We start from the raw sequence: 26,303 nt of genomic DNA, 5'->3' as shown, positions 1-26,303 counted from the left end.
TTTTAAAATACACCTGAATGAACATGAAATAATAATATTCTTTTGGAGACATTTTTTTTTATGCAATATTTTTTTATAAAAATGTAAAAATTTGTAAGATATTTGTGTCATTTACTTTTTAATAATAAATTTTGAAGTTGTACTTTTTTTTTTTTAAATTAATATTAGTTTTTTATTAATTTATAAAATTCTAATCTTTTAAAAAAATATTTTTATATTTTTCATTACAATTTTTTTTTTCTGATTTCTAAATTGCACACTTTTTAGACTATTATTTTTCAAAAAATATATTTTTTTATATTAGCGCATTTATTTTTTTTTTGGAGTACTAAAATTTTATTTAAAAAAAAAAAATTTAAATAAAAAGAATAAAAAATTAAGTTTATAAACAAACCCGTTTCATATCTAATCAAAGAATATTTTCTTTTTAACTGTCCATATACTGTAAATCAATTTTGTTTTACAAAAAGCTTTAAATTTGCATATTATTTTAATACCATTTTTATGCAGAAAATTTTTATCTATTATAGATAGAAAAAAAAAAGAAAAATACATAAACATTTTTTACATTCCTATATCATAATGGAAAACTTAAGAAAAATATCATATAACAGAACTATTACTAAAAGAGAAATTGATAAAATATTAATAAATTGCTCAAAAAAAAGATATTTACATTATAAACATAAAAATGATTTATATGAAAAACCATTAACTAATGTAAAATTGATAAATAAAAAGCAACCTTTTAATTTTTTAACATCTGACTTACTAGATAAAAGGATTAGTTTTATGAATAGAGGTAACATCCGTTATTTTTCAAGTGATGTACAATATAAAAATTTATACTTAGAAAATTATGAGAAAATTAAAGAACACATCAATAGCATAGATAATGAGGAATCTGTTGTAATGAATGTTTTAAAGGAAAAAACATACGATTGTATACAGAAAACAAAAGAGCAATTAAAAACAATTATTCATACCTATCCTAATACACCTATATCTATATGCACACCTAACAATGTAATTGGTGGATTACGAAACACAATAACCTTAATTACTGATACTTCAATTTTAGAAAAAAAAAAAGGAATTTTATTTAGAGGTAGATCAGTAGAAAAAATTTTAAAAGATTTCCCAAAATGGGATTCAGATTGTGAATATCCTATGGCCGAAGCTATGTTTTGGTTTTTATTAACGAAGGAAATACCTGCAAAAGATGATTTAAAACTTTTTTCAAGAGAATTGTATTGCAGAGCCAAAAAAATGCCTTCATTTGTTTTTGAATTTATAGATAATATACCACCATTTACCCATCCTATGAGTCAATTAATATCCACAGTATCCTTTTTAGAATCCTTATCCTTATTTAAATTCAAATATTCTGAAGGAATATTAAAAACTGATTACTGGAAATATGTTTTAGAGGATGCAGTTTCTTTAATAGCACAAATTCAAGTTATTGGTGCATATATTTTTAAAAGAACGTTTATAGACAATAAAATAAAAAAAGGGGAAGGTATGCAGTTAGATATTGATCTTGACTGGTCAGCTAATTTCAGTAAATTAATTGGTTATGATGATAACCAAGTAAAAGATTTATTAAGACTCTATTTTATATTGCATAGTGATCATGAAGGAGGAAATGCAAGTGCTCATGTATCTCATTTAATAGGAAGTACTTTGGGGAATCCATATTTATCCTTTTCTGGATGTGCTATAGCATTATCGGGTCCATTACATGGATTAGCTAATCAAGAATGCCTAAGATTTTTATTAGATATAAAAAAAAAGTTAGGTGATAATCAGATAACATATGGATTCATTGAAAAATATGCTAAAGAATTTCTGAATTCTGGTAGAGTTATACCTGGGTATGGCCACGCGGTTTTAAGAGTTCCTGATCCTCGATTTTTAGCTCTTAGAAACTTTGCTCTAACTCATTTTCCTAATGATCCATTAATTCAAATACTTGAAATGTGCTATAAAGTAATACCTGGAATTCTTTCAGCTACTGGTAAAGTTAAAAACCCTTATCCTAATGTAGATTGTTACAGTGGTTCATTATTATATCATTATGGTATTAAATATCCTGAATATTATACAGTTCTTTTTGCCATTTCTAGATCTATTGGTGTAATGTCCCAGTTAATTTTATCTAGAGGGCTCATGTATCCTTTAGAAAGACCTAAATCAGTAGACATATATAGTTTAAAAAAAATTTGTGAAAAAAATTATGTAAAAATTGAAGAATTTGAATAAAAAAAAAATTATTGTAACAAAACTTTTTAAATATATATTTTATATAATTTATATTATCTTACATGATTAACTTTATACATTGTATTTTTTTTTTTTTATATGAATATACATACATTTAATAAAAAATTTTCAAGATCAAAAATAATTTATCAAGAATATTCTTTTTATTTACAAAAATTAATATTAATTTTTAAATATACTTACTATTTTTAATTCATTCATATACATGAGTTGATATGTCGCAATAACATGGTTACATATGCTATAACAATGTTTTAATTTTTTTCTCATTAAACAAAAGAGAAAAATAAAAAAAAATTACAGTAATTAAAAAACTGATTACTCTTAATTTTAATATCTTTTTTAATATGCCTCTTTTTTTTTTTAATAGTGAAGCACACTCTCAAAAAAAAAAAAAGTTGATAAAAATTATTACATTAAACGACTTTTTATAATTTATTAAATTCTTTTCACTTTTGGAATGATTAATTTTAAGGAAATCCTTAAATGAGTAATTAAATATAATTTAAGTATTAAAAAAGAAAATGAAATATATAAATAAAAAACATTTTTTATTTTTTCATTATTAAAAAAATTCATTAAAAGTTAACAAATGAAATTTAAAAATGGAACATAAATAATTACATATAATAAATTTTACAATTAAAGTAAATTACATAAAAAAAAAAATGGAAATAAATTTTGTCTCTTTATTTGTATTTTAAAATTTTTTTTAAATTATACTTTCTAAAAGATTCTGTTTTCTTATATTTTTAAGCAGGATAGAACCTATTTAACATATAATACAGAAAAAAAAATATTAACATATTCAATATTTAATGCTGTATTTTTTTATTCTTTGCATTCATAATTTTATCATATATTATATGCAGACGAAAAAAAGACATATTTTAGTAAGTGATTAGTTCAGTTAATAAATAGCTTTAAAATTATCTATAATTTTTTATTTATATAATTTAATATATTACAGCATTTAATGAAGATGGTAGAAAATTTATAAGTAAAAAACAATATTTAAAATAATATCTACTTTTCATATTTATTTTTTCGTTACAATTTTATTTTTTTAAATATACATTAATAATTTTGTAACTCTATATTTCATATAATATTTGATTTCTTTATATGGCATATTTTTCTAATTAAAACATCTCTTTTTTCTAAAAAAAAGTCATATATGTTAATAAAAGTGAAATATTTCTTTTCGTAATAAGTTTATTATTCACCTATTATATTAACTTATTTTTTTTTATTCTTTTATTTTATGTATACTTCTAGGTTAAATAAGAAATAAAACTAATTTTAACACGAATTCTATAATTTATATATATATATATATTTTTAATTACCTTAGAGCATTTCCTATATATATTTTACATACATATATTAGTAACTTTTGTAAAATAAAAATGAGATGTTTTTTATATATATAATGAAATATATATTCAATAATTGCTATTTTAAACTTTAATTTTTTTTTTTAATGCCTCAAAGAAATTTAAAAATACCTAATAAAAAGGTACCTTATATTATAACTACCAAATTTTTACAAGTGATTATTACTTTTACAATTTAAAAATTATATTAAAATTATATTTAAATAAAAAGTATCTTAGGTTTTTGCTACCAAATAATATTAGAAAAAAAAAAATAAAATAACACATTATAAGAGAAAAACTTTAATAAAATTGATTTATTTCAAAATTATAAAAAAAATATTTTTTTTTCATCAACTTTAATTCGTGGTTCGCCTAATAAATGCATTTTTTTTTTTTTTTTTTTAATGCACAAGAGTACTTAAGTTATATTTTTTTTTTTTACTTAATCTTATCAGTAAAATGTTCATTATTTTAAAATAAATTCAACGTAATTGATTATTTTTAATTTATAAATGTATATATGTATATGTTTTTTTATTTTTTCATTTTATATTAAACAATTTTTCAAAAAAGATTTTATATTAAATATTTTTCCAATATTTTGATTAGCAAGCAAAATATGAACTTATAAAAAAATAATCTTTCGCTTAAACATTTTTTTTTATATTTATTAGCTAAATAATTTTAGTTTTCAAAATAAATTAAATGTAAAATTGTTAAATTAGACTCTTTGATTTTATGTGATTGCATATGATTGATATAAAAAATAACTCTTTAAAATTATATAAATCATTAGAAAAATGTATATAAAATATGCTGGATAATTAATTATAATTTTTGAAGGGATTTTAAAAGCTTTTATATAGTTTCTGTTAATTTTTGTTTTGTTTTACGTGCACTGATTTTTTTTTTTTTTTTCTCTTTTTTTTCTTAAAAATTAAAAGCTTTTACATTATATATATATATATATATATATACATACACTTTAATAAATTGTTAAAAAATATTTTCATAAAATTAATATATTTATTTTAATGTATTGTAATTTTAATTAACTAATAAAATGAGTTATAAATCATCAAGGTACAACAGATCCCCATCATGTATATATGTAGGAAATTTACCAGGCAATGTCATAGAAGAAGAAGTTTATGATTTATTTGGAAAGGTTTATATTTATATATATTCATTAATATAAATTTCATATCTTTATATAACAGAAAATTGTATATATTATATTTTATTATTGTATTAGTATTAAATTTTTTTTTTTATTATTTTTATTTATATAAATTCGCGTTATATACAATTTCTTGTGTATATAATTTAATATATATAATTCACGTTATCATGAAATATATATATATGTTTTATTTATTTTATTTTTATCTTTAGTTTGGTCGTATAAAATACATTGATATAAAAAAAGCAAGATCCTCTAGCTCTACTTCATATGCTTTTGTTCATTACTGTGATGTCAAGTAAGAATAAAATAAAAAATGGAAGAATGATAAAAATACATTATAAATACATATTTTTATATACATATGTATATAATATATATATATATATATGTACATTTATGTATATATATATATTATCATAGTCAAACAAAATTATGTTGAATATTATCAGCTTTCATGAACCATTTATTATGGGGGAATTACACATGAACAATAGGGGTTTTCATTATAATAGTTATATTGTTGTATATTAGTTACATGTTTGTTTCATTAAAAAAAGAAAAAAAATTGGTTTAGTTATTTTTTCTTTTTTTTTTCTTTGACCATTAAGCAATATTTAAACCATTGATTTTTGTGTGAATTGTAAATTTAAAAATTGTGAGAATATGAGTTTTTTCTTTGAATGATAAAAATAAAAAGTTATATAGTTTTGTAAAATGTTGTATATCTGGAATAAATATTGTTCAGTAATAAATGAAAACATTATTTTTTTTTTTTTTAAGTAATAATTATTACAAAAACATTTCATATTTTTGAATTTTACAAAAAAAATATGAAATAATTTTTTTTTATTTTTTTTTTGCGCAATGTTTTGTGAACCCCCTTTGTATTTTTATATGAAAATCATTTAGTATGGATCCCTATAATATGTTTATAAAGCATGAAAAATAATTACAGTTATTAAATGCTTTTGTTTTTAAATAATGAATATGCAAAAAAATAATATTAATGGGCACTATGTTATTTACACATCCATAATTTTATTTACATATATTCTATAAAATGAAATGCTAATACTTTATTTTTTAATTTTTTTTTTATTATTAGAGATGCAGAATATGCAATAGAAAGAAGAGACGGATATAAATTTGATGGCTTTCGTTTACGAGTTGAATTTTCAGGAGAAAATAGAAGGTATAACATTTTTTTAAGATAAATATTAAAGAAGAAATAAAATTTAATATAAGATATTAATTATTTCATTTTGTTTTTTACAGCTATGGAAAATATTATAGAAAAAAAGATGAAGGTATTGGCCCTCCTTTAAGAACTGATAACCGAGTTATTGTTAGCAATTTGCCAGACAATTGCAAATGGCAACATTTAAAAGATATTATGAGACAATGTGGTGATGTAGGTTATGCTAATATTGAACGTGGTAAAGGTATAGTAGAATTTATTAGTTATGATGATATGCTATATGCTATTGAAAAATTCGATGGTGCAGAATTTAAAGTTTATGATCAGGTTACAAATATTAAAGTAAGAAGGGACAAAAGGGGTTCTTCTTATATGAAAAGATATAGAAATGATTATTATAGCCCTAGATATAAAAGAAGACGCAGATATAGTGATGAATCGGAGTCATCTATTAGAAATAGATCAAGATCAAAAAGACATAAACATAGCAATTCATCAAATAAAAGAAACAATAAATATGATTCTGATAGTGATAGCTTAAGTGATAATAAAGAAAGCTACAAAAATAGAAGTAAATATGATAAAAGTAGAGGTAAAAAAAAAAGTGGGCATAAAGGTAAAAGAAGCTATAGCTCAGAAGAAAAAAAAAACGATCAAATAAGTAGAAGTGGATCAAGTAATTCATCAAGAAGTGATGACAGAAATTATAAAAAAAAAAAAAATAAACGTGAATACCATGAAAACTCAAGTGATAGATTAAGCAAAAAATCTAGCACAGATAGAGAAAAAGAAAGTGGAAAAAATAAAAGTTTTAGTAAAAGAAGTTCAAGTGATAATAAAAGCTTAAGCCACGGTAAAAGTGAAAGCAGACGAAGTGCAAGTGAAGATAGAGTCAAAAGTAGAAAAAGAAGTTCGAGTGATGATAGAAGCAAAAGTAGGAAAAGAAGCTCAAGTGAAGATAGAAGTAGAAAAAGAAGCATAAGTGATGATAGAAGTGAAAGTAGAAAAAGAAGCTTAAGTGTTGATAAAAGTGAAAGTAGAAGAAGAAGTTTAAGTAATGATAGAAGTGAAAGTAGAAGAAGAAGTTTAAGTGATGATAGAAGTGAAAGTAGAAAAAGAAGTTTAAGTGATGATAGAAGTGAAAGCAGAAAAAGAAGCACAAGTAAAAATAAAAGTTCAAAAAGAGGAAATAGTTCAAGTGATGAAAAAAAAGGTAAAAGAAAAAGAAGTCGTAGTATAACTGCAAGATCTGATTATAAAAGCAGCTTACGTGAGAATAAAAAAAATAAAGATAAAAGCAATGATGACTTAAGTGAAGCTAGAAAAAGTGATAAATCTCGTAGTAATTCAATTAGATACAATAGCTCAGAGAGAAATAGAAGTAATGATGAAAATAACAAAACTGTTGAAAGTAATTCAAAAAACAATTATAAAAATGAAAAAAGAGGTAAAAAATCAGGTGAAAAAGAGTATAAAAATGAAGATTATGAAAATAATTGCAGATCAAGTGAAAATGAAGATTTTAAAAGTTTGCCTAATGCAGGAAATAAAAGCGACAGAGATAAATCAGTAGATAATTATAATGAAGATAATAAAGACAATTCAGTAGACTCCAATAATATTGAAGAAATTAAAAATCCTGTAACTTCGGAATTAAATAGTAAAAAAGAAAAAAAAGGGTTAAAAAAAAGTAATATTGAGGAAAAAGTAGCTAATACAATAGAAGGCGTAAATGGAAACGTTAGTAACTAAATTGAAATTTAATAACATTTTTTTTAAATAATGATTATCTTAAACATAATCATAATTTTAAAAAAAATTCAAAATAAAATAAAAAAAAAATAGAAATATAGAAATTAAGAGTTTATTAAAATTTTGTAATTTTACGTATTTTTAAAAGTATTATAGATAGGATTTATTAAAAAATCATATTTTGAAATCAAGAACAGTATTTTATAAATATTTTATATTTTTATATACCTATTTTAATTGTAATTTTTTTTTTTTAATTTCTTCATTTTTTATAAATATTTACTTTTTTTCATCTTTTTTTTATTTTTCAAAAAATTACTGGAGTTATTTAAAGCTTAAAATTAACATATTTTAATGCATACTAATTTTTGCGATTTTTTTCTATTTATTAAATAATATAAAAAATATATATATATTTATAATAATGTGCTTTTATTTAATTACATATATATAAACCATTGACAATCTTTTTTTTTTATTTACGATTAAAATTTTTTATAACATAAAATTAATAATAAATATTTTACACAAAAAAAAATATATACCAAGAATAACAATATATAAATTGTTTCTTTGATCTAAAATTATGCTGTTTTATAACAAATATTATATTTTTTTGTTTATTCATTTCTTCATTAAAAATATAGGATAATTTTTTGTTGCTATTATATATTAATTTTGAAAAATACGCTTTACTCTAGCAAAAAATGTGAGTATATCTATTTCTAAGTTTTATCTTTTAATATTTAATGTTTTAGTTTAAAATGTAAGAAACATACATAATTCTAAGTATGTATTAAATTTTTAATAAATATCAAAAATATAAATTGAATAGATTTTTTTTTCCACATTAACAAAAGGAAAAATATTTTTAAAATATAAACTATTTTACCTTTGTTTTATTGAAATAAAATTTATAATTTTCCACCTTGTATTTCTTTATAAATGTTTCTTTCACTACATCAAAAAGTAAAAAAAAAGTAAAAATATAAAATGCAAATTTTTATGTGTTCATTTTTCACAAATATTTGTTTACATAGTCAACACTTCCATTTATGTGTACTTCAATATTTAGGAGCAAATATTTTTCATATTTAAATAACCTTAATATTATAGTTTTATTATATTACAAGATCTAAAAAATTTATTTCAAGATAAATAAATTATATATCAATTTTTGTGTAATGTCATTAAAGTATACATCTATTTTCTACATTTTAATAAAGAAAAAGAAAAAAAAATGCTCTGATAATACAATGAATTATTATTTATAGGAATAATTCTTCAATGATGCCATCTATTTTTGTGTATTCTTAAGATATTAACATTTCAATATAAAATTGCCAACATCTTTCTATCTATAAAAATTATGAAAAAGTTTAAGAGAATTTTTATCCTAGAATTTATTATCTGAATCTTTAAACATTCTGACCAAAAATATACAAAAAGTAACATTTTTTTATGAATATGATTTTTAAAAATATTTTAAAAAATATCTTTTGAATTTTTATTACTTTCTCCTATTTTTATACGTAAAAATTTAAATTATATTAATACACTTTTAAATTTAGAAGAAATTATTCGTATGAAATTATAACATTTTACAACTTTCAGTATCAAAGATACCATCTCCTAAATTTTAAATAACTATAATTTTATGTATTTAATTTTGAACTTTATTATTTCAAATTTACAACTTTTTTTGTTAATAATAAATAAACCTAATTGCATGAATAAAAAATTATAAGGAAAAATTTGTTTAATCTATTTCTATCTTGAAACATATACATTCTTTGAATATACATTTTGTCTTTCCCCAATTTTTAAATTTTTATAATTAACATATGGCATTACATATTTTTACATTTTACATGCACAGTAAACGCCTCAATAATAATATGCAAATTTCATTATAATATATAAATAGTTTTATTTTATAGAATATTATTTTTTAAATTAATAAAAAAATTCTTGGTTCTCAAGAAAAAGTAAATATTAATAATATTTCTTAGATATTTTGCACAATATAAAATTATGAAAGAATAGTTATGAAAAAGTAAAAATATAAACATTTTTATATAAATACAACACTCCCAATTCATATTTCCAGAAATTTTTGTAAATATAGTGTGTACATATCTTACGTTGTTATATTAATATTTATGCAGTTAAAGTAATTTATAGAAATACACAAATTTTTTTTATTGTAAAATTTACTACAAAAAAAAAAATACAACATAAAATTTAGTATAGAAAAAATAATAAAGAGATATTGTATTATTGTAGGATAAAATGAAATATTTTTCTTTTATATATTTAGAAAATAATTTATTTTTATTCCGCAGTAGTTGGTAATTCATTTCCTTTTTAATTCGAAAAAAATAATAAAAAAAATATTATAAAAGTTATTTTATATACTTGTTTTGAGAATGTATATGACTGTTTTATAATTGTATCCCTAGGATATATTTATGAAAGCTTTATAAAAATCCCAAATTATTGAATCCTATGAAATAATTACAAAATACTTATGAAAAGGGGAGAATCATATTTCTATCAATTGGATACATTAAAAAACTATTTCTATAATACCTGAAATACACTAATTTTTATTTCACAGTAAGTTTTAAAATTTCTTAGTCTACTTTTATATTTAAATTATTCAAAACATTTTTAATTGTATTAGATATCATTATAAAATATAATTCAAGTTTATTTATTTTATAAAAAGTTATCAACACTCATGTTTATTCCTTCGATTATTTTACATATATACATAAAAAAAGAATGTTACACTAAAATGAAATTTTTTTTATTGTATATATGAATATAGACTTACATTTTTCCATAGATATATTTTGTAGCCATTTATATTATGTAATTCTAGCTAAACATTTGAATGACTTTTTTTAAAGTACTTGTAAAAATATATTTTTTTTTATAGATATTTCTTTTATACATCAAAATTTAAGTATATCTTCAATGTTAATAAAAAAACAAATTCTAAATATTTTCTTTTAAAAAGAATCATTTTGTATGGATTGATAATCCTATTTTCAGTTTGTTTATAAAGTTTTGAATAAAAATTAATAAAAAATGTGTGTAGTTATTTAATTTATTTTAAATAAGGCAATTTTAAGAATTTAATAAATATGCTATTAATTCCATAAATTTTTTAGAATATAAAAATTAAATGATAAACCTTAATTTTCAAAATATATATAAAATTCATTTATATCTTCTATTTTTAAAGAAAAAAAAATTCCATTAATATAACTTAGTTTTATTTCAACAAAAAGTCTTAAGATATTTTGTTTTATAGAGAACAAATTACCAAAAAAATTGTATTCTTACAATTAATTTCTATATAAATTTGAAGCAATGATAATTCACAAAAGAGCATTTGCTAATGCATATTAGGAAATATTGTATATTTTAAAAATACGATTTAGTACAACATTTTATTTTTTTAAACAGTTAAGTTTCGTATAAAAACAAGAAAATTTATATAAACGTTTTATTTCCTTATTTTATATATTAAAAAAAATATGGTACATTTTTCTTAGGACGAAAAATATATATCTCATTTACTTTGCTATTACCAAATAATTAAATAAACAAAGACAATTTATCATTATAGCATGAAATCAATGTAAAAATAAGTAAATATAATAATAAAAGACAAATATATTACATTGATTAATTTTGTATAAAAGAAAATTATAACGTTAATTTTTTAATAATTCTAGATTAGAACATAAATTTTATATAAAAGTAAAAATTAATATATAAAATATACATTACGTATAACAGGAGAAAAAGGTCATTAAATTAAGAATAAACTTAATATATTGTGTCATTATTTTATATTATATATTTTATAATATTCTATAATTTTACAAAATATAAAATACAATATCAACTATTTCTTTGTCTTTAATGTTAAAAAATAATGAATAATACAAAAAAGAATTCATTCATAAAAGTTATAAATCATAATTATTAATTACAATGACTTGTAAAAGTTATAGATTCAAACAAGTTCTTAAAATATTGTTAATATGTTATATAATAATATAACGTTATTAAATTAAATTCATTTTTAAAAAAAAAAATTTAAGCATTTAAGATACACTAAAATGAAAAGGTTTAATAAAAGAATAAAAAATATATAAATTTTGTTTATCACTTTTTATTACAAAAATAAACTTTATATAATCCATGAATATCATAGGTATTACTCAGAAACAAAAATATACTTAAAAAACAATAATTAATTGCGTGATAATAAAATGCAAAATTGTATATCAGAAAAAATTACATAAAAAAACGAATAGGAGAAATACAATAATGTTACTAATTGAATTCAGTATCTATATTTAACGTGGATATATTAGGATAATATGAAATAGAAAAAAAAAGTTCTATGAAAATTTACGTCAAATAAATGTTATATAGAATATTATTTATTAAAGTAACATATACTACATAAAATAATAATAAATAAAAAGTCAAACTAAGTACATATAATGCAATACTTGAAATAATTCACAGAAAAAATACATAATAATAAATTCTAATGATTTAGAGAAGTATAGGAAGAATTTGGAAAATTATAAGAACAATATATATATAAAAAAAGGTTAAAAAAATTGAGTTAATTTATAAAAAGTTAATATGAATAAAATGTAATTATTTAAGTTAAATTATATATAACAATAAACATATCATTTTTGGAATAAATAAAGAAAGAAATATATAAATCCATTATTTATCATTTTTCATCTAGGTTCTCTATAAAAATAAATATATTTATTAGGTATATATTTTTTAATTCTATTGTAAAATAAAATAACACTTTTTATAATTATTATCTCTTAATATTTATCTTTTGATAAATTAATTAATATTATTATTTTATTTTAATTAATGCTTTATTTTATTTATTTATACAATTATTTATTTAAATTTATTAATTAAAATAAAATAAAATTTAACGATTTAATTAATAAATAATATTTTATTTAAAGTATTATATATTATCATTTTACTTATTTTATATATATAACTTGTTTAATTAATTATATTATATTTTTGTCTTTTTACCTTACTAAATACTTCGTTTATAATTTTTTTTTATCAATATTATTTGTTTTATTATATATATTAACTTTTCATTAAGCTATTTCTCCCTTAAATGTTTATTTTGTTACATTTATTTAAAAGTAAAACATTATTTAAATTAAATAATTATTAAATATATTTTATAAAATAATAATAATAATAATTTATATTTTATTTAATTTAATTATTACTTTGTTATACTTTAAATTATTTCATAAATTCAATTAATAAATGAAATATTTATTTAATTATATTACAGAATAAACTAATTATTTTACTAATACATTATTTATTAATTTAATATTAAATATATATTAATATATTATTTATACAATTCTTTTAATTAAATTAGTTTACTAATTTACCATATGTAATATTTATTATCTTAATTTTAAGTGTTATTCTTTGTTAATTTATTTTAAGATATTATTCAATTAATTATTTATTAAATTTACAACTTATTAATTTGAAATACAACATTTATTTATATAATTTATACTATTTATATTTATTTATTTTATATATTATTTATTAATCGAAATTATTTAATTCATTTTATTTATTATATAATTTATTCATTAAATTAATTATTTATCTAGTATATAACATATTAATTGAAATTATATAATTATTTATTTTTATTTATTATGTAAATTTATTAATAGAATTTATTTAATTATTTAGTATATAATTTACTAATAAAAATTATTTATTTATTTTATTTAATTATATAATTTATTACTTAAAATTATTTGTTTATTTTACTTAATTATATAATTTATTAATTAAAATTAAATTATTTAATTATTTAGTATATATTTATTAATTAAAATTAAATTAATTAATTGTTTAGTATATAATTTATTAATTAAAATTAATTAATTACTTAGTATATATTTTATTAATTAAAATTAAATTAATTATTTATTTTATTTAATATATAATTTATTAATTAAAATCGAATTAATTAATTATTTAGTATATATTTATTAATTAAAATTAAATTAATTATTTTATTTAGTATATATTTATTAATTAAAATTAAATTAATTAATTGTTTAGTATATAATTTATTAATTAAAATTAAATTATTTATTTTATTTAGTATATATTTATTAATTAAAATTAAATTAATTAATTGTTTAGTATATAATTTATTAATTAAAATTAATTTATTTATTTTATATATTATATAATTTATTAATTTATGACATTTATAGATAATTCATTATCTTATTTAATATATAATTATCTATTAAATTATTTATTATTTTAATAAATATATTAGCATTTATTAAATAAAATTAATTTATTATATTATATTGTATTATATTATATATTTTGAATATATTACATATTAATTTAATTTTTTATTTATGACTAAATATATTATTTTTTTTTTTTAATTTATTATTTATTTAATTAATTCAATTTTTTTTTATTAATGAAATATGTCATTTACTTGATAATTATTTAATTTAATAATATATAATTGCTTTTTTAAAAATAATTTTCAGTTAATATATCTATTTTTTTGTTGTTTATTATTTAAATTAATTATGAAAATTTGTTATTAAATATACTAAGTATCTTAAAGTTCTGTGTTTATTTATTAATTATCTCATTTTTCTTATTCTTATCTTAATTTAATATGCTATTATATCTTTATTTTAATGCTTTATTTGAAATATTGTTTCGTTTATATTTGTTTTCACTAAAGTTCATTAGATTTTTGAATTTTTTTGAATATATTTCTGGAATTTATTTTATTTAATTGTACTTTTAATATAATATAAAACTTCTCTAAAAAGTATATTTCTTGATAAAACTTATAGCATAAGCTAAAAAAATATGGCATGTTTGGTTTGGTGTACATATAATATACAATTATATATTTGTTTAATTTTTTTGTATTCACATGAAGAGTATATGTACTTATGTCAAACCAATTTTTTTTTTACATATACAAGATATTTTATGAAATATTATCTTCAATAAAACGTTTTTGTAAGAATACCACTATTTGTTAATTAAATTTTCTGATTTATCTTTTATGTTAGTGAAGCTTATAATTAAAATATTGTTATTATTATAAAAGTTATATAGCTCACACTTTCTCAGAAAATAATATTATAGTTTTGAATTTTATCTAAAATTTTTTGTATATAAAAGGCAATTTTATAAACAAAAAAAAATTTTCAATATTGATAAATAATTTACAAAGAACACCTATTAAAAATTCAAAATGTTATTTAATCTTCTATTTCATATATTTATATCTTATGCTCTTATAATTCTTTATTTTGTAACAATACATCACATAATTTTTTGCAATATAAAAATACTATTTTAAAAAGTATTTTTTTGAGATTTTTACATAAATTAAAAGATTTTTTTTAATGAATAATTCCTTTAATATGTGTTTATATAATGGAACATTCCAATATAATATACATTTTCTTTTTATACATAATATAATATTAAACATTTCTTATTTTTGAAAAAAAAACACAAAAATTTATATTGTTTTTAAGTTACATAAATGATTAATGATATATCTTTGAAGAAAGTTCGAACATATATATGCCATATAATTTCTTTTTTCTATATTTTAATTTTTAAACTCTGTAATTATAAATAAGAAAATACATTTTCGTATTGAAAATAATTTATCACTTAAAAAATTGTTTCCTTAATAAGAATATATTTCAATGGCTTAAGGGAGTAGATTATTTCTTTGAAACTTGTAATACCTATATATTTATTATATATTTATTTAATTAGTACATGTATTTTGAAATGTTTATTTTTTTTATTTTCTAAGCAAAATTTAAACCTTTGTTTAACATTAAAGCTTATAAAATAAAATAATCAATGATAATAAACCACATAAAAATAATTAAGATAAAGATGCTTAAAATTTAATTAGTATCACAAAGACTTAAAAATCGAAAAAATATAATTTTTTTTCTAAAAATTTTATAAATTTTTTAAGATTTACAAGATAGAACACAACTAAAAATATAATAAAAAACAGTTATAAAATACTCAATTTTTAAAAATGAATTCTAAATAAATCCTTTAGTATCATGTTAAGGGAAATAAAAAATTTATAAATATTATTTTTTAAAAAGTATAACAAATTTAAGAAAAAATAACCATTTTTATATTGCCTAATCTTACACTAAAAAAATTTAAAACCATAATTATATTTCATTTATATTTTAAGCAATAATGATATTTATAATAAAGACTCTTTGCGAATATAAATGTGTTAATTCAAAAGTTAAAATTTAAATTTGTCAATAAAAGAAATTATGCATTTTTATAATCACTGAACAATTTAATAATTTATATGCCGAAAATATATTATCATGCAATTTATTTACCAGAGTTATCCTTTTTTAGATAACATCCCCCAATGAACATTAAAATACAAATTTAGAAAACAATTTTTATCATAACAAAAATTTGTTATTCTTTATGATTATACAATTTTTCTATGGACCTATATAATCATCTGAATTAATTTTAAAAAAGTTACGTATTTTTAATTTATTAAAGTTCCTTCGCTTTCGAGGAAGTTATTGTTTATGATTCAATAAGTTTCAAATAAAAATATATGAATTATCAAGTAATAAATAATAGCTAATATTTAAAAAGAATATTGTCCAGTATACATAAAAGCAAATAAAGAATATTTTAAATTACACGTTATATTTTATATTTTTGTGGAAACTTTTAATATTTCAATATTAGGAAGGTCAAGAAAGACATATTATATTTGATTTTTTTTTTCATGCGTGTCAAAAATAATTTGATTAAAAATTTTTTGAAAAATTCTTATGAGCACATGCTAGTGATTTATAGTATTTGTTGAGATAATTGTTTTTCTAATAATTTATAAATGACTATCACTTAAGAACAATTAATTCTTATTAGATACAATTTTTTATGAAAATTTTTTCTTATATAATAATTTAACAAGTTTTTAACTTTTTTCAAGTATTATACAAGAATCACGAAATTTTTTAAAAATATATAATTATTGTTTAATGTATTATATATATATATTTTTTTTTATTTATTCTAAAAATATTATATAAATTTTATGAATATATTTATTGTAAGGATACCTAAAATATAATATGGATGCTTATTACAGTATAACATGTTTATTTTTTCATAGTATTATATAAATATGAAAAATATTTGTTTTTTAAATTAATTTTTTAAAAAAAAAAATCAGAGTTATCAAATATATAATTTTAAACAAAAATAAAAAAAAAAAAATATCATTTAATTTTTTTTGTCTTTCTTTTAATTTTCAAGTCTAATGAAAATATATATTGAAAATTTTTGTAATATAAAAAGGATAGAAAAACATTTGTGTACTTTAGTGCATACGGAGACGTAAAACGTTATTAAGAGAGTAAACGTTTTCATGAATACTGGAAATTATGCGACATAAAATCTCTATTACATTACTTTTTATGTAAAACAATAATATATTATTTAATTTTATAATATTAGTATTCCAATACTCCACAAAATATCGTAGCAAAAACCTAATGTCTTAAATTTAAAAAAAATATTTTAGTAAAACTTTTTAGGTTAAATTGTCATTTTCAAAAGAGTTAAATATTAGCATCAGTCCTGACATGCCACAAACTCCAAGGAAATAGCTAAAAGATATAAAATACTTGTTATTTTTTGTTATTTTTATATCCTTAGTCATCTGTAAAAAAGAATAACATATGTGAATAATACACTTAAAATTTTTTTTTTTAATTTCTTAGTTAAATGACGAAAATAAATTACGTTAAAGGAAAGGTACATAAAAAAACCACAAGCAATAGAACTGAAAATTATTTCTACTAATTCGCCTAAAATCAAAAAATAAAATTATCAATTTAATACCCTAGAGATTATTTTATCTTTATTTTTATTTTTACTTGATGGAAGAGAAAATAATGCAATGAATACTCCTAATGGTAAAGATGATATGAAAGACCAAGCATATATGGTTGCTAAAATTTTGTTCTGCATAGAAAAAAAATAAATAAAATATGAAAGCATATAGAAAAAAAATTAGTTTATCTTTTGTAAGTTACTTCAATTTTGCTGACAACATTTTTATATATGATTAAACATTCTGCCCATTTATGAGCTAGCATTGAGAGTCCAACTATTACAACAGCATTTTTATCTTTTAAACTTCCCATAAGTAAACCTTTTAAATAATAAATTAAAATATGTATTAAGAGTTTATGTGTAAACATTTCACAAAAATATTTATAAATAAAACCTTTAAAATTTAAATAAGAATTATAAAAATTATAAAATTAAGTAAATTTTTTCTTCAAAAATCAATTTCATTAAAATAAAAAATTTTGAAATAATTTATATTTATTTCTTAAAATTTTAATACAAGATATGATTAAATTTTTTAAAGAAATTACCTTCTATAAAGGAATGAATAAAAAGACTTAAAACAATAAAAAAGGAGTTCGATTTAAATATATCCAAAAAAAAATTACCTTTACATGCATTATCTCTAGCTTTATCATCTAATGCTTTCATTTCTAAATCAACAACTTTATTTGCATTACTATCTACATAATTTGTGTTACTTTCTTTATCATTTGTATTTTTAATAGAACTGTTTTGATTTTCATACGCTTGTGTACTATTAATATCAAAGCTATTTTCTAAATTATGATCATACAATATATCTGTTATATTCAAAAATGCTACTGATACAAGTATTAAAATGAAAATATTATATAAATTAATATTTTTTTTGTTTGACAAAATTATAGCTTCTGGTAGCATATGTATAAAAGCTAAAGCTAATATTGCTCCTAATTAAAAAAAATATAATTAAAATAATAAAAAAATTGATAAAAAAAAAATATTTGTATTTTTATATATATTTAGGAAATAATCTTGTAAATAATATTAATATTTATACACTTACCACTTGCAATGTTTTCAAAATTTTCCATGTTTATAAATTTATTTTTTTTTATTTTTGATAATTTTTTCTTTACATATGATGGCACGTATATAACTGCAACACATTCAATAAAAATAAGTAATGCTAGAAATGATGTCAACCACATTTTAACGAAAAATATTAAAACTTAAAGTAAATTAAAATTAAATATTATCAGCATAAAAAAAAAAGAAAAATAAAAAAAATCTTAATAAATACCCTAAAAAAATTGCATTACTATATATTACATTTTTTTTATTAATAAAACAATTTATATTAGGAAAATAGACTAGACAAGTTTGTCAATTTAAAACAACTTTATAATGTTACTTCATTACTTTTCTCTTTTTAAACAAAAATGAAAAATAAGAAACTGGACATATACTTTTTTATGTAATATATTAAATAATGTAAATAATATTGTTTAATACCAAAAGTGAAAAAGTAAAATAAACCATAGAATAAATATATATAGCATAAAACATAAGATAAAAAAATAATCACATAATTTAAACTTTATCATAAAAAAAGATGTTTTAAACAAAAAAATGAGGTAAAAATAAGGTAAAACGGATAAATACTTTTACCATTTAAATCTTAAAAAAAAATTCATATTGAAAATGTAATAGGTGGTTAATCTACATAGCGTTACATTTTAAAATACTTATTTAAAAAAAAAAAAAATCATCTTTAATGAAAATAAGAATACTTTAATAACATGAAGATCAAAATATATTCAATATTAAATGTTCTAATAAAAAATTTACAAAATAATATATAATGAGGACATATGTTATTACATATACAATTTTTTTAAAATATTAAAAAATTGTTTATATCATAATTTTTTATTAATGATATTCTTTTAATAATATTTCTTTTATTTAATGTATAATATCATAACCTTATTAAGAAATTTGAAGATAAATTAGTAAAAATAAATATAAAATATGTAACATAAAAAAATGAATTAAAAAAATGGGGAAAAAAATTAAAATCATATATAACAAAAATTAATCATATTAAAATGATGATTGGCAAGAAAATACAACTGTTAAAAACATAAAGTATTTTAACAAATTTTAAGAGCATAATGTTCTAAAGAAACAAATATTATATAAATGAAAAAGCATTTTTAAAACATTATAAATACTTGTTTTACTTGAATTATATCAGAAAAAAATATATAAAAAAAAAATTATAAAATTACGTAAAAATATATAATTGTTTTTTTCTTTCATTAAAAAAAAAAAAGAATATCAAGTTATAAACATTTAAAAATAGGAGATAAAAATTTATATTTATTCATCATTTTATGTTTAATAAAATGTTCTTATGGTTGCTCATGAATAAATAGAATGTTTTTGGAGTCAAGGACATGCATATATGGAAAAAAAAATTTATCTATTCATACAAAAATATAAGAAAATTTTTATATATTATTCTTTTCAAACACACTAAAAAAAAAAAATATATACATATATATATATATATATATATATATATATTTACATATTTATCAATTTTTATTAAAATATATATAAAAAATGGAAATCATATTTTTTCCCATCATATTTTGATTCTATATTTTTTAAACATTTATAATCAATTTTTACTTCTACATTTAAGATTATAATACTGATAACTATTTTTTTTCTAAATTGATTATATAATTAATATTTTTCCAAGAAATTATTTTTTTTCGTTCCTCCTAAATATAACGATTATTATTTGATAGTCCAAAAAAACGAAATAAATTTAAAAATGAAGAAAAAATAATAAAATCATAAATAATATTTTTTATTTTAATAAAGTATATTAAACAATTATGTCATTTAAATAAATAAAATTAAATTTTTGTCAAAATTCTTTTTTTTTTTTGTATGTAAATAATTATTAAAAAAATAACACTTTTTTTTCCTTGTATTTTAAAGATATAAAAAAAATTTCATGACATTATAACAGATAAAATTTTTATGTATTTTAGTTAATTTAATTTTTTATATTATTTCATTTTATTTTTTTTTTCTTTCTATTTTTTCTTTTTTATATCATATTTTAAAGCACAATTACTGCAAACATATAGTAGAATTAAATGCATTGAAAACGAAAAATGTAAGAATGCTGTTTTTAATAGTTATTTATATTTTTTTTTGTCTATTAATTTGGCATCAATTACGCATTACTTATAGATATAAAAAAAAATGTATAAATGATATAGAAAGTATTAACAGCAGGTTTTTCTTATTTTTATTTCTTATTTTGTCTAATTTTTTTCGTTTAATATTCTTTTTGTATATTTATTTTTTTTATTATTATGATTACGTTCTTATAATTGATTTAGACAAGCCCACGTTTGATAATTTTAAAATAACTGATTTTTACTCTAGAATTGATTTGAATAACAACGATATTGTAAATAATTCATTTATAAATAATATTCATAAGAATAATAGTTTGTTAAAATTTCTCAAAAAAGAGAATGATATTAATATTGAAAAGGTGGAAAAAGAAAAACTTAATTTATTAAGTGATGTTGGAAAGGAGAAAAAAGAAATATTCAACCTAGTTCTTAATGAAAAACAAAAAATGAACAATAGTGATAAATCATATAAAAAAAATAATAATTATAACTTGCTACGGAAAATTCCAAATATTCAAATTAATGATTTCAACCAAGCATTAGATGAAAATGAAATTGATCAAATGGTTGGAATTTACATTAATGATATGTATAATAAAAATGTCTTCAAAGAAAAGCCTAACTTAGGAAATGAATACGTTTTATTTAAAAATAAAGATATAAATAAAGATGAAACAAAAAAGGAAAAATTATATATAAAAAACATTTCAACTGATACGTCAAAAAAGAAGGAAAACAATTTAAATGAAACTAGTTATAATCAGCCTTTGGAAAATGAAAGTTTTCAATATAATAATTCTTTTGTAGAAAATAAAAATATGAAAAATAGTTTTCTTAAATATCCTAATTCTAGAAAAATGGGAAAATTAACTATAAATACATTTAAAGTGAGTGGAGAAAAAAAAAATGACAAAATAATAAATAGTGAAAGTAGTACTTTAAATGATTTAAAAACGAACGAAGATAATGCAACTAATGAAGCTTTGAACAAAAAATACTATATCATGAACATAAATAAAAATGAGAATTATCCAGAAAAGAATAAAGTAGAAGACTTCTCAGAATATGTCCACTCTACTGAAAAAAGTGATATCTATGTGAATGATAATATTACAAAAGAAAATAATAATAAAATACTAAACAATGAAGAAAATAATGACATTAAGAAGTTAAAAAATAAAGTAAGTGATAATATCAAGGAATTAAAAGAGGAAAATACTAATAAAAATATTACTTCAGCTTATTCTATTAATTTAACTGAAGAAAATGAAAATAATAAAAGTAAATATGAAAATCATATATTAACAAATACAAAAAAAAAAAATAGGGCATATCCAGATAAAAATGAATTATTAATAAGAATTTATAAAAGTAATGAAAAAAATTTACTATTATGGATTTATTTATTTTTGAATTTTTTACCTAGTTTATTTTATGTAAGCGCTTATTCAATAATATTGTCTTTAATTATTAAAGTATATTACATTTTTGTTTTAAAAAGTAGTACAGTATTTAAGCAAGCCTTATTTTATGGAAATGTACTTTTATATTTTTTGTTTATTAGTATAACATGTTTCACTTTTGTTACTTCGATATATCTATATAAAGCATATGTCTTGATTTTATTAACAATTTATTATATAATACTAGCTATTTTATTATGTTATTTTGGTAATAAATTGTTAATACATTTAAATTTAAGAAATAAATATTATGGCATTAAAGAAATTGATACATATATTATTCCTTTACGGCACAAGAAAGATAATCTGAAAAAATCTAGAAAATATAAGTTAAAAACAACAAATAGTATAAAAAATTATTTTTATAAAATTCGAGATAAACTATTTAATAGAAGAATTCACACAAATACTAGAAAGGATTTAAAATTAAACATTTTTATTTTAGTATCTTTTATTTCATTTATACTTGTATTAAATGGTTTTTTTAACGTTTACATGGCTTATCGTATTATTAGAACATACATGAATTATAATTACATAAAAAAAATTCATATTTATTTATATATTTATCTTATAAGTGAATTTATTCCTAATATATGTATATTTTTAACTTACTGGACAAAGAAAATTGATAATAAGTCATATTTTTCTAACAATAATGTAAATTTGCTTTGCCATTTAAATAATACAATAAATAAAAATATAACAGTTTATGAAAAGAATTATAACAAAAATATAAAACATCTGTATAATGATAATAATAATACTGATGTTTACGAAGAATTTTACTAAAATTAGTTTCTTTAAAGTACATAATTTTTAAAAATATATATCGAAATTATTTTAATTTGTTCTATTTTTCTTAATTTTATTTTTTAAATGAGAATTCATTTTCTAGTAACATCTTTGAAAGAATTACCTTAGACAATCATTCATTTTTTTAATTTCTTATTTTTTTAATTATTTTTTATTTTATTTTATTTTATTTCATTCACATTAAAAAAATAAATTTTATTAAAATTAACTTTTTAAAATTATTATCAAGTTATTTATCTTAAACCCTTTTTAGTTCTTAAATGTTTGTACTTATAACTATTTATTTTATTTATAAATAAGATTCGTTTATCAAATGTATACAAAAACATTTTTTTTTTTTTAAATATAATTTTTTTCTTTTAAATATTTTTGTTTATTTTGACATATAAAAAAAAAAATTAAAAAAAAAAAAAGTATAAAATTTTACTTAAAATAGAAATGAATAATTTTTTTTATTTATTGATATAACTATTTTATTTTTATTAAACAATATAAAAAAAAATTACAGATTTTTTAAACATTTTTTTTTAAATATCGTTGCATCTAATTTCAATATTAATAGAAGAAAAAAAAAAAAAAATCATTTTTTACTTATTTTAAATTATATATATTTTTTAAATAATTTATTTAAACATATAACAGAGAATTATATATTTTATTTTTGAATATATATAAATACTTAAATGTAAAAATAAATAAAAATGAAAAGAAAAAATGAAGAAAACATTAGATAATAAAAACATTTTTAAGAAGGATTCTGATATTTCAAAGATAAAAACCCTTATGAAAAACATTTCTCCTTTATTTTATATAAGTGAATTTTTTTATATATTATTTTTACGATACAATGATTATATATTAAGTACAACTTATAAAGAAAAAACGAATGAAGAAATTAGGAAAAACATATATAATATCTTAATACTTTTGTATTTTTTAAAACCTTTTATGGCATTTTTAACAGATAATGTACATTTTAATTTAAATAATCTACTTATTTTTTTGTCCAAAAAAATATTTCAGATTTACATTTTTCTTCACCAACTGATGTTTTTTTGCGGTAATGCATTATATAAAGCAAAATATTTTTTTTTTAAGATATTTTTCAGAAATTACTTAAAAGATGGATTATCAGAATCATTATATTTAAAAAAATATGTATTCGTTAAAAAGCAGTATACTGGAAGCTTTTTATACTTACCTTTAAACAGAAAGTATTATGTTCTTGTAAGTGAGTTTTTGACAAGTTTATTATTAGTATTTATTTATCTTTTAAATAAGAGGATAAATTATTATTTTTATCTTACTACAGTTTTTTTAATTTCAAGTCATATGTTATTATCTTCATGCATTTTTGAAGGGGTAGTAGTTGAAAGGTGCAAAAAATTAATGCATTTTGAAAAGATTTTTTATATATCCTATGTGATGTGCATAAAAATATTTTTCTCTCTTATTTTATATTATACATATATTACTAAGGTAAGTATATTTATTTTAATATTAAAAAGTTTAATTGTATTCATCATTTCATCTTTATCAAGTGAAGAATTTTTATTAACAAATAATTTAAAAATACGACATAACATAGTTTTAAAATGTGAAAATGGAGATATTGATATTAAAAACAATGCAAACCTTCTGTCTCAACTTTCTGTTTTAAAAAAAATATTGTTTAATGAAAATTTACTTAAAACTTTATTTTTATTAATGCTATTTAATTCTTCTATTGATACAAAATTTTCAATATTTCAATATGGTGTTCAGAATTTTAACTGGCCTCGTTCTTTAATGAATTATATCCCTTTGGCATCACAGTAAAGAAAAAAATATATTTGAATTTATTATCATAAATCCAAATATATATATATATATATATATTTTTATAATAATTAACTGTATTTTAATGTATTTATTTCGTGATGATTATTTTTTATTTTATTTTATTTTATTTTTGTTACAGGTCATCCAAATTGATAGGAATATCTATATTTCAATTATATACCAGCAAAAAATGTTACAAAAATTATGCTATGATAGTAATATTATTTAATTTATTACTTAAAATATTTAATTTTACTTTTTTATATTATTGTAAGAATACTTATGTAAGCCCCTTTTTATTTTTATTTAACATAATAGTTCAAAACATTTCAATAAAAATTTTAGCATTGCCTATATTATTTTTGTGTATAGAGAAAACGCCTTTAAATTTAGAATCAACAATAATAAATATATATATCTTTTGCTTTAATTTATCAAATTTAATTAGTAAAAGATATTTCATATGGAATATTATATTACAAGTGTCAAAAAGCGTTTTTATAATTTTATTACTTTCCTTTTTAACTACATGTGCTAGCTTACTATATTATTTTAACATTCCATTGGATTCATTAAATAATATGAATTCTTCATTATATACATATGAAAAGGAAGACATGAATTTGAAATTGGGAAAAATAGAGAAAACTTATTTTAAGAGCAATTTATTTAACAAACACGAAAAAAAAAACTCCGTTAAGAAAAGTGTTCGTTTTAAAGAGGATTTACAAATTGTAAAATGTGAAGATGAAGAAAAAAAGAGTAAAAAAAATTTATTTAAATTTTCATCTGATTGTAATTCGGATAGTGATCAATGGTTGATAGTTGATAATTTAAAGGTAAAACAAATTTAAAAAAAAAAAAATAAAAAGATAATGCATACTTTAAATATACATTATTGAAAATTCTAATAAATATTAGTTTTTATGTATTAAAATAAAAAATTTTTTTTTTTTCAGAGTAATACAAGGAGAAAGTATATAGAACATAATTCAATAAATTTTTCAAACATGATGTTGTAAATTATTTTTTTCGATTAAAAATTATTTTTAGCACCTGGTAATTAAATTAGTATTCTTCGTTATAAATTTATATATAAAGATAATTTATTATTATAGTAATTTTTTTTTTTTTACT

At 17.5% G+C, this 26,303-nt stretch overlaps 5 protein-coding genes across 5 annotated transcripts, besides 1 other annotated feature; 4 read left to right on the top strand and 1 right to left on the bottom strand.

Annotated features, from left to right (window-relative positions):
- Positions 1 to 582: 582 nt before the first annotated feature.
- On the top strand, positions 583 to 2,265 carry PRELSG_0606200 (citrate synthase, putative; the record flags this gene model as incomplete). Its single annotated transcript, XM_028675514.1, has 1 exon — positions 583 to 2,265. One exon carries the CDS (start codon positions 583 to 585, stop codon positions 2,263 to 2,265), a length of 1,683 nt encoding a protein of 560 aa, XP_028532095.1.
- A 2,463-nt stretch (positions 2,266 to 4,728) lies between these two features.
- Positions 4,729 to 7,801, top strand: SRSF4 (serine/arginine-rich splicing factor 4, putative; the record flags this gene model as incomplete). Its single annotated transcript, XM_028675513.1, has 4 exons — positions 4,729 to 4,833; positions 5,061 to 5,146; positions 5,957 to 6,043; positions 6,127 to 7,801. 4 exons carry the CDS (start codon positions 4,729 to 4,731, stop codon positions 7,799 to 7,801), a joined length of 1,953 nt encoding a protein of 650 aa, XP_028532094.1.
- Positions 7,802 to 13,376: 5,575 nt separating this feature from the next.
- Positions 13,377 to 14,261: a sequence feature.
- Positions 14,262 to 17,534: 3,273 nt separating this feature from the next.
- On the bottom strand, positions 17,535 to 19,050 carry ZIPCO (ZIP domain-containing protein, putative; the record flags this gene model as incomplete). The annotated part of the gene is made up of 6 exons (XM_028675511.1): positions 17,535 to 17,663; positions 17,747 to 17,811; positions 17,881 to 17,968; positions 18,040 to 18,158; positions 18,388 to 18,789; positions 18,906 to 19,050. The coding sequence occupies 6 exons, from the start codon at positions 19,048 to 19,050 to the stop codon at positions 17,535 to 17,537; spliced, it is 948 nt and encodes a 315-aa protein (XP_028532093.1).
- A 1,994-nt stretch (positions 19,051 to 21,044) lies between these two features.
- PRELSG_0605900 (hypothetical protein) lies at positions 21,045 to 23,321 on the top strand (the record flags this gene model as incomplete). The annotated part of the gene is made up of 1 exon (XM_028675510.1): positions 21,045 to 23,321. One exon carries the CDS (start codon positions 21,045 to 21,047, stop codon positions 23,319 to 23,321), a length of 2,277 nt encoding a protein of 758 aa, XP_028532092.1.
- Positions 23,322 to 24,059: 738 nt separating this feature from the next.
- Positions 24,060 to 26,188, top strand: PRELSG_0605800 (conserved Plasmodium membrane protein, unknown function; the record flags this gene model as incomplete). Its single annotated transcript, XM_028675509.1, has 3 exons — positions 24,060 to 25,159; positions 25,306 to 26,005; positions 26,126 to 26,188. 3 exons carry the CDS (start codon positions 24,060 to 24,062, stop codon positions 26,186 to 26,188), a joined length of 1,863 nt encoding a protein of 620 aa, XP_028532091.1.
- Between the last annotated feature and the right edge of the window lie 115 nt (positions 26,189 to 26,303).

This window comes from Plasmodium relictum (genome assembly GCF_900005765.1).
Source record: "Plasmodium relictum strain SGS1 genome assembly, chromosome: 6".
Classification (NCBI taxonomy): domain Eukaryota; phylum Apicomplexa; class Aconoidasida; order Haemosporida; family Plasmodiidae; genus Plasmodium; species Plasmodium relictum.
This window is presented reverse-complemented; position numbering and strand designations above follow the sequence as displayed.